We start from the raw sequence: 9,396 nt of genomic DNA on the forward strand, positions 1-9,396 counted from the left end.
AAAATGGTAAAGATTTCTCTAGTATGCCACAGAAATATCTTTTTCGTTGATTAAGAAATATATTTCTTCAGAACGAAAGGAAATTTTTATTCCCCATATTTAATAACCTGCTTAATTTACAACAAAAAGAAGCAGAGAAATTATACTTTGTATCTTACTGGTTTAGAATTTGTTAATATAAATTTCATTCATTTATTTAATTGTTATATGCAGATAACCAATCAACCAAACGTTGACTCTTAGTTCCAATTTCGTTTAGGACGATACGGTTCAGTTGCAATGGCACTGTAAAAGAATCTAACACCAAAGTAAGAGAAATCAAACTTTCGAATAAAAAGAAAAATTCTTGTAATGATAGTTCAAAGAAAAGTTCAAGGAAAAATATTACCAATACATCATTCAATTTAAAAAGTGAACTTGCATAAAAGACCTTGGGACATGAGACTACTCGTTGAAGAGTCTCGCAATACGACGAACAGAAACTGCAACGAGTAGTGACGTAATCATCATATAGGTAAGTACATGTATATTTATGCCCGTGCTCGGAGCAGAGGCACGTGTAAATGATAGATCATATTCCAATTCGTGCCACGATCTACAAACTTTTATTAGTCTTAGATTGAAGGTATTAAATATATGTATGTTAGATTGGGGTGAAACTAAGAATTTTATTTGTTTCTCGTGGTAAAAAGTATTTTTATTCACCATAAATTATTTATTCATTAACAACTCATAGGAAGAATTATTCTTATTTACAATAAATTCATTATTCGTGTTAGATGTGACCGGGCGACTGATTCGGGGGCAGTGAGTGAATATCGATTCGTTATTTTTAGGGGCAGACCATCTATGGACCCCACCTTCGCTGCTACCGAGTTTGAAAATTTGTATATATAACATCTACGTGGGCACACACTCATATAAGTAGTACAATTTATTACTCTATGCAGTTTGACAAGTTTAGCTATCGTCATTAACGAACAAAAAAGATGCATACTATATAAAGAAATGCACTACAACTTTGATAAATATTAATTAGTTTTCCGTTATTGGATGTGTAATACGATTCTGAATAATATAAAAGGCACCGTAGTTATACACTGACTCAATGTTATTACTACAAAAAGTAAATAAGTTATGCATATTTTAATTAATTAATGTGACTCATGTTTTGAAATTGTCAAAAGACTTTTTAAAACTTCTATAAATTTATTTACAAGTATATGTAAATTAGAACTAATGTAAAGAATTTTTAAACTGAATTGTAAAGAACACTCGCAAAACATTAAAAATTATTGTTCAAATTTTACGATAGGATCTAAAGAGTAATTTTTATTCATCACAGTTTTGTTTAATCGCCCCGAAATATTATGTTATTTCAATTGTATTATTTTAGTGTGGTATACAAGATATAATTATTAAATTACTTTTCATTAATTGAATACCTGTTCTGAATTCATTTTTCAGTAAAATTTTGTTTTTGTGTAAAAAGATATTTTAATGATTATTATTTATTATATAGAATGAAGAAAATGCATTACTAAATATTTTCGTTATTATCATATTATATTTAAAGTTTTTATCATACTAACGATAAACTTAATTTATTTGAAATCGATGATGCACTGTGTAAACATTTGGTGCTAAAAAACTAATAGCAAAACTAAGATATAAGTTACTACTAAAAATGGTTTTAAGTTAAAGTAACAAAAGTAATAACCACAACTCTTGCTTCAAATGAGTTAAATCTTAATAACAGCATTCCTCATTACAGTGTTCTTAACTATTTTAATTACATTCTGGTTGTTTCGTTAAAATAGATCGTGATATTACTACAAAATTCTTCAAAAGTTGTCTTACATTAAATTTCAAATTCAACTATTTTATAAAAATTAATCTTATCAAAACTATAAAAAATATTCATCAAGACCATGTATACAAGTTATTTGAAAATTTTATACTTTCTATAACTTGGATATGACTTGGGTCAGGGCTGCAAAAATGCTTCAATAATTCATCATTAAATCCACAATCGCTTAAATTCTCTTTACCAAAAACATTTTGTGGCAGTTTTGATACGTTTTCTGGTGTTGTTTGTTCTGCAAAGAGTGAAAGTCAATGTTGAAGTAATTTTTATGCAAGCAATTATAACTGTAAGAAATACGAAGTAATTTACCAAGGCCATGTTTTGCAGTTGAGAATGAAGTTGTTGAATCTAATTTGGCACAGCTTGCAGAATATTGTTCCAGTTGACTAGATTTCATTAAAGAACAAAGAGAAGGTAATATGTGTGGTAAGAGAGCTCCCTTCAATTCTAAAGAAAAATACCTTTCGTTGTCAACACGTACTACACTTTCTTTAACCTTAAACGAGCAAAAATAATACAATGCTATGTTTTTTTGGAAGAAATTCCCCAATGTTTCATAAACATTGCAGTTGTCTTCTTTAAGGGTTTGAATGACACTTTGTTACTGCCATTCAAATTTTGGATAAAGTTAGCTGCAATGCTTGCGAAACATTGAAAAATTTCTTCCAAAAGGACACAACTTACATCCAAAAGCCTACACAATAACTGTATAATGCCAGCTTGTGAAGGCTCAAAATTTTTAAACTAAAAATTATTTCTATTCTATATTGGTTCAACAGACACTAGTACACAAATATTATACCTTAATGGGTTTTAATGTAGCACCATGAAATGCTATAGGCGCTAATAGAGTCGGAGGCACACCAGCTAATGGACCAGTAGTTGTAATAGCCGATTTACAGTTAATTAAGAAATTGAATAAACCTTGCGCTTCAACACCTTTTACAAAAATGAGAGATTGTTTTATATTATCTATTTTAGTTTCTTTTTCAAAGGTTGCCCTTGCCTGAAATAAGATTGAATAATTTCTATGTATCCAGAAAAGAAAAACAGAAATATAAAATTACCTGAGAACTATTAATTTTACGTATTTCAGAATTTTCGACTCCTAGGCTCTGTAACCATTCATCTTGTGTTTCGTCATCATCATCAAAATCATTTTCTTCTTGATTTGACTGTGATGCAGTATCTAACTGAGTTGAATCTAAAGTTTCACATCCTGAATCCGACACATCTGACTTTCTTTTAGAATCTTTCCTTAATGGCATTGTATATTCAATTTCTACAAACAGATTGCAATATTTTATGAATGTTTATATCAGACATTTATAGTTTTATATTATATCTTTATACTATATTCATACCTTCTTGCCTTAAGAATTGTCTGAAACCACGTGTTGTTGGTGTTAAAAGTGCATGAGCTTCAGAAATGCCACAAATTCCAGCAGCACGAAATAATGCAGTAAAGTTGTTTGCACACACATAAAAATATGGACATTGTTGTGCACGCAATAAATGAAAAAGCGACCTAAAGCTCTCGCTCCATTCTTTATACAAAGCATCTTTAATGCATGAATCATTTACTATTGTTACTTTATTTATTAAATTAGCTTTCACTTTGCCAGCAGAGCGAGGGAACAATTCTAACCATGGTAGTGAAGGATGTTGCCACGTTAAGCAACATCTATGCAACCTTTATAAAAAGAAGCATAAATAATTACCTAAATAGATAGTAGTAGAATAAAAAATACAAAATATTATAAAAAGCACCTGGCATTTGGACTAGTATCTAAAGTTGTATCCTGTACATTGATATCCAAACATCTCACAAATGCAGTTGTACCAGAAGCTTCTTCACTAGTTTTTAATTTACAGTTCCATGGGAAAGATTTTGGGGACATGAACCTCATTTTAGTTTTCAAGGTCCAGTCTATTGGAATATATTTTTCTCCTTTTTGTACTTCTTCTGGAATATCTTTATTGGCTTCCAATTTTGAGAATGCATTAGAAAATGTTAAAGAACTATCAAGATCTAAATACTCTGCTTTTGGAGCTTCAATTTTCAATAGTTCAAATAATGTATTATCATTACTAGTTTCCAAGTCTGGAGGAGTTATATAGACTCTCTTATTTGTTTCTCCCTTTACAAAAGGATTTTTTCGTTTTTGGCTTACACATTGGCTGGAATCAACATTACATTTGGTAGGTATACCTAAAGGCTCCAGTTGCAAATTTTCTCTACTAACGTGTGTATTGTTTATACGTGCTTGAAGTGCACGTTTCTTCCGTTTTAAATTATGCAATTGCATCACCTGATCAGGTCTCTTCCATTCTAACTTTTGTTGTGCTTCTGAGTCTGCCATTGGTGTATTTAAAACGAATTTCCTCGTGCTGTTATATAAACAATAAAAATTATACTTAGTAAGATCCTAATAAATAATTACTAATGTTACATACAGATAAAAATGAAAATTTTGTATTACTTTAACGTAATAATTTTTACATTAGAAATTTTGTTTTTGTAACAGAAGTATAGGTTAGAATTCCAAATTGTTTACATACATACTTTAAGTCAGAGAGTTAATAATTCAAACACTGTTCCAATACAACAAAATAAGTAAATATTACTGACCGTTCTTTAAAAGTTTTTTATCAATTTGATAATACTATTTTAATTTGATAATATCAATATTAAACTTTTCCCATTCTGTGATAAATAAAATTTCACACAGAGCTGATCATAGCATTTCTTCAATCTTCATGTATACACATCTATGTACATATTTACATTTATTTATGTATGTATGTCACAGCTTTGTATATGCTGAACACGATATATGGCTTCTGACTCCATTTGAGTCTCAACATGAATGGGTGGATTTAAGAATATATTTATTATGTGTATAGCCAGGTCAGATGATTATAGATGATACTGATCACATCACCATGGGTACTTTCCAGCTACGACACACTGCGTTACACTGTGCTGTACTGTGTAAAGCACTCGTTAGAATCATGAACTTAAAGGACATCATTCTGCTGCGGGGTTGTGGTAGAAGACGGAAGGGGAAATGAGGGTTTTCAGCCATCTTATACCGCGCCATTTGTGGTGCTCTCTATAGGCGAGTGTAATTACTTGTACAGCGTCCTTTGGAGTTGAAGTCGCGTTTTAGTTCTCCCCGTATCGGTACGTGGCGCTAACCTACATCACACACACATTTTTTGCAACCTGTCAGTGAGTACCACTACAAATATCCCATGTCGATGAGAGTCAGTAGCCACCATTTTTAAAGTTTCGACGGATTACGATTCTACCGTTGCACGGCACTCCTTGGTGCATAGCAAATTGTATTCCTTCGTTTTTTCTTTCCTACATGTTGTATTTGCTTGCAAAGGTAGGATTCTCAAAATGTATAATCTTTCTGTATTGTAAAATATTTATATATAGGTGTGGTATGCGTATCATAAATTTATGTATAGTAGATTTTATTATTGTATTATTTTGTACTTTTGCAGCTAGCGTAACCTTTACAGAGGACGGTGGAGGATTTTGAAGGGCACTTAGTCATCCAATGAACTGAACACATGGGTCTACCTTTTTTTGAGGTATGTGTAATTTAAAGTAAAAATATAAGTCATTAAACAGATTGGATTTTTATACAATTTCATATTTTCATAGCAATTAATAAAATGTAATTTGGACTTTATTTTTCATATTTTCTATAGTTTTGAGAATTATATGCATTCTGTAACTTTTTACACATTTAAAATTTCATGTAATTAATTTCTGTAAATACAAATTTACAGCTCGATAAATGATGTCAATTGTACAATCCATAGAAAATAATCAAATAAAGATGTTATATAGATACCTACGTTATGCATTTTCATCTCTAATTTATTATTTTTATTATATTTGTATAATATAAAAGGTAAATCATGGCAGGTGCGGACGTAATTTAAAAGTTTTTCATCAAAATTTTAATAAATTTCCACAGTTTTAATGAAAAACTTTTAAATTACGTTTAAAATCATGCGTAAAGGACATGACTCCGAACTGCCATAGCCCTGCGACTATGCAGAAAGCTGTCTTCTCGCAATCTCTTTCGTCTACTAGGATCTGCCAGTAATCACTCTGCAAATCCAACGTGGAGAACCAGGTTCAATCGACTAGGACGTATAACGTGTCCTCGATCCTGGGCAGGGGATAAGAATCCTTCTTGGTAATATCGTTCAGCTGGCGGTAGTCCATGCAGAATCTTATGAAACCGTCCTTTTTCTTTACGAGGACGATTGGCGATAATCATGGGCTCTGTGACTCTTCTATCACGCCTTGCGCTTTCATCTTTTTTAACGCTCCTCAACTTCCTGTCCCCGGTTGAACGGTAATCTTCTCGGCACCTGCTTAATTAGGGCATGGACCATGGTATCAATCCTATGCTTAACTATTCCACGCCTGCCTACCTCACCTGGATTGCTAGCGAACACATCGTGGTATTCCTTCAGCAGTTCTGTGAATTGTCGCCGCTGACTTTCTGAAAGTTCTGCACAGCATCACTTGTATAGCCCTGACAAGTGTTCCGGTACCACCTGGTTTGGCGAGTCCTCTTCTTTTCCTCGCGCTTCCTCTTCTGCTGTTCTTCTTAGCGGTAGCAAACGATTTCCGAACAGGTGAACCAGATTTCGCAAGAGATCGATCTGGCAGCGATGTCTCCGTACGAAGATCATCCCGAGGATGCACGGCTTTAGCATCTCCACAACATAAAATGCTTTCTTGGTTACGAACTCCTGGACTTGTAACTTGTAACTTGCAACTCAGGACTTTCGTACTGAGTACGTTCATCTTCTGTCCCACGCTGAAGCGAATCTTTAATGGGGCTTCCCGTTAGCCATCTAGTGAACATAGATTCTTGTTCAACAAGTTCACTGATGACCAAGATTATTTTACAGATGGTATCCCCCACTCGCCGCATCTTCCGGTCCTAGTTGATCCTGTTAGCATCAACGTATTTTTAAGAGAGAGAGTGGGACAAATAGCCGAACGATGACGGGTCTTTGATGAATTTATGATAGGGTCTTAGTTTACGAAAGGCTGATTGAGGGTCCATGAAACTAAACAGTCCCGTCGGCGACCGATGGCTGATGGCTACGTTGGGCCTCCCAGCTATCGGGTGTTGTGTGACTGTTTAGAAGAAGAGCGAGTGTTTGGAGAAGGCAAGCGGCCCGACGCCGTATTGCTAAAGAGTAAGGATATTGTTCCTAAAGGATCTGGCCACGGGATGGGGAAGGCTATGCTTTTTGGTAAGAGGACTGTGACGAACCCCACGGCACTTATCCCAGAACCTCGACGGAAATAACTTGGGTTTTCTAACATTCCTGTGTCTCCTTCACGTGACGAACAAGAAACTTATATCCCTTGTTGACGGGGGCTGTAGTAAAGAGGTCCAATGCTCCCCCGCTACGTTGTCCTCTTTGTGTTTTCAGGCAGCTTTCCCTTTTTCCCAGGGCTGCTTCCGTTGGGGCAGTTCCTACTGACGTGCCCATCCTCCTCGCAGGTCCAATACCCTCTAATTTACTATTAGGGTGGTGGCAGCATCCTCCTCTTCCTTCTGGTCAATTCATCGGGGCTCGGAAAACATAAAATTAGTGGGCCGCTCACTCATCGCGGTTTCCAGCGCCGGGATACGCGTCTTCCCCTCTACGGATCCTGGTTACTGCGGCCCTCAAGGTGGCGATGCCGCAAAGGCGCCAAATTTTCTTTATTTCGTCACAGCGCAACGCCGAAATAGCGGCCAGCTTGTCCCGCACCTTCGCGGGACAATTCGCGAACGCTACCCTGGCCAACCTCCTTACTTCGCCCGCATGCGACGAAATCGACTTCCTTTCCCCTCGTAATTTAGATTGACTAAATGTTTAACTCCAAAACGGAGCTGAAGGGGCGAAATCGAGGCTGAGTAATTTATAAGCTGGGCAGCAGAAGAAGTTGTCAAAACTCCTCTCGCCATCCTGTCCAGCAAACGAACCAAAACCATGGCTTTGTCCGCCTCATCCAATCCGTTTGCCGTCGCTACCGCCTCGAACTGGATGAAGTACTCTTGACTATATGTATATATATGTACTCATCTATAACATATATATGTACTCTTGACTTGATACTCTGAAGTACTCGTATACCAAGCTTAGAGGTACGCGGTGTTCAAGCTCTCCTACTACTGGTAAATCCGAATACGGCGAGGGAATATACGCTGGAGCTGCCGAGGATCCCAGAGCAGTCAAAGGGGGCGCCACTGCACTATTACTAACAGCACTATTCACAGCGGCCTCCCGCGTGGCCAACCCGAACCCCGCGCTCTCCACACCAGGTACCTCGCTATTTACAGCTCCAGGCGAAGATACCAGCATCACCTGAATTTGCCGTTCCAGGGCCTCAACGCGAGCCTGCATAGCGGTCTGAATCTCCTCCTGGACGTCCCGATCGGTAATCAGCAGGGCCTCTATGCGAGCCTGAACACAAGCTGCGGTCTTCTCCTGCATAGCCCGATTGGCGCTCCGTTGCTCCTCGGACAGCTTTCGGTGCTCCTCGAGCTGGCTCACTAGGGACTCCTTCAGCTCGTTACAAAACACACAGAGGAGGAAGCGGGAGCTATTATAGTATTAGTTGTTATTTATAGTACTAGTTGTTAAACTAACAAAAAATAATTTTCTTTATATTCAGGAAAAGTGAGAAACTGAGAAAGTGATAGGGGAGACATATATGCTGGGTCTTATTTTAGTAAGTTTTTCCTTTCAATCTAATTATTCATATATGATTATGTGACAATGGTATTGTTATTTACCGATAAGGCACGCAAAACTTATTAGTACAAACCTAAAGATGTTCCTTACAAAATCATATAATGTATTTGTTTATATATGTATACATATAATGGTTCACTTTATATAACATATGGTACGGTACTTTTACTGAGGAGCAAGAAAAAACTCTGAGATGTCTAATATACAAGTAAAACTCAGATTTTCTTCTGTCCACAAATGCGCTTAAAACATACATATATTATAACATGGTTTACGTCTTATTAGGGCGTAAAATAATAACGTCAATTCATTTTTCTACTGGATCTACACATACAATTAGACTCAAGAGTTATTAATTTAAAACACTAATGGTCAATAAGTATTCAAGTAGGTAGTCGCGCTAAAAATTGTTATTGTGACTCGATTGTATCAGTAGATAAAAATTGACTTTTTTATATGTACATCCCAAACATGGATACTTAACTCAAACTCATTACATTATACAAAAATCAAATTCGCATGTTTTTCACTACTCAACTTTCCTACGATACATATCAGGAATTTAATTTACGTCGTCACAATTGACGAGAAAGTCAATATAATTTAGCGAATCGATAATAATGAAATACCATAGAAATTCCCTCTGCGATTTAAATTTTAATATAAACCCGGATGTTGTTGCGTAACTGATCGCATACCTATTGAATGTCACACAAGTGGATCTACGACCTAGA

General features: G+C 35.8%; 2 protein-coding genes across 3 annotated transcripts; both read right to left on the reverse strand.

Moving 5' to 3' along the window:
• Positions 1-1,633: 1,633 nt before the first annotated feature.
• Hd (humpty dumpty) lies at positions 1,634-4,906 on the reverse strand. Its single transcript, XM_076390719.1, has 7 exons — positions 4,500-4,906; positions 3,638-4,258; positions 3,232-3,560; positions 2,935-3,149; positions 2,670-2,873; positions 2,177-2,363; positions 1,634-2,099 (listed from the first exon to the last, which is right to left on the reverse strand). The coding sequence occupies exons 2-7, from the start codon at positions 4,228-4,230 to the stop codon at positions 1,924-1,926; spliced, it is 1,704 nt and encodes a 567-aa protein (XP_076246834.1). The 5' UTR covers positions 4,231-4,258; positions 4,500-4,906; the 3' UTR covers positions 1,634-1,923.
• Positions 4,907-5,560: 654 nt separating this feature from the next.
• On the reverse strand, positions 5,561-7,935 carry LOC143186895 (uncharacterized). 2 transcript variants are annotated; one of them, XM_076390738.1, is made up of 2 exons: positions 6,337-7,935; positions 5,561-6,268 (listed from the first exon to the last, which is right to left on the reverse strand). In XM_076390738.1, the coding sequence occupies exon 1, from the start codon at positions 6,708-6,710 to the stop codon at positions 6,345-6,347; it is 366 nt and encodes a 121-aa protein (XP_076246853.1). In that variant the 5' UTR covers positions 6,711-7,935; the 3' UTR covers positions 5,561-6,268; positions 6,337-6,344. The 2 variants fall into 2 exon arrangements, with proteins under 2 accessions (XP_076246853.1, XP_076246854.1); XM_076390739.1 differs by having other exon boundaries at positions 5,561-6,271.
• Between the last annotated feature and the right edge of the window lie 1,461 nt (positions 7,936-9,396).

This window comes from Calliopsis andreniformis, unplaced genomic scaffold (assembly GCF_051401765.1).
Source record: "Calliopsis andreniformis isolate RMS-2024a unplaced genomic scaffold, iyCalAndr_principal scaffold0022, whole genome shotgun sequence".
NCBI lineage: Eukaryota > Metazoa > Arthropoda > Insecta > Hymenoptera > Andrenidae > Calliopsis > Calliopsis andreniformis.

Excerpts from the sequence above, each read along its gene's own strand:
- LOC143186895 (XM_076390738.1), bottom strand. The coding sequence starts at position 6,710 with ATGAACGTACTCAGTACGAAAGTCCTGAGTTGCAAGTTACAAGTTACA.
- Hd (XM_076390719.1), bottom strand. The coding sequence starts at position 4,230 with ATGGCAGACTCAGAAGCACAACAAAAGTTAGAATGGAAGAGACCTGAT. Across the intron at positions 3,150-3,231 it reads ACAATTCTTAAGGCAAGAAG|AAATTGAATATACAATGCCA; the intron begins GTATGAATATAG and ends ATCTGTTTGTAG. Across the intron at positions 2,100-2,176 it reads AACTGCAAAACATGGCCTTG|AACAAACAACACCAGAAAAC; the intron begins GTAAATTACTTC and ends CACTCTTTGCAG.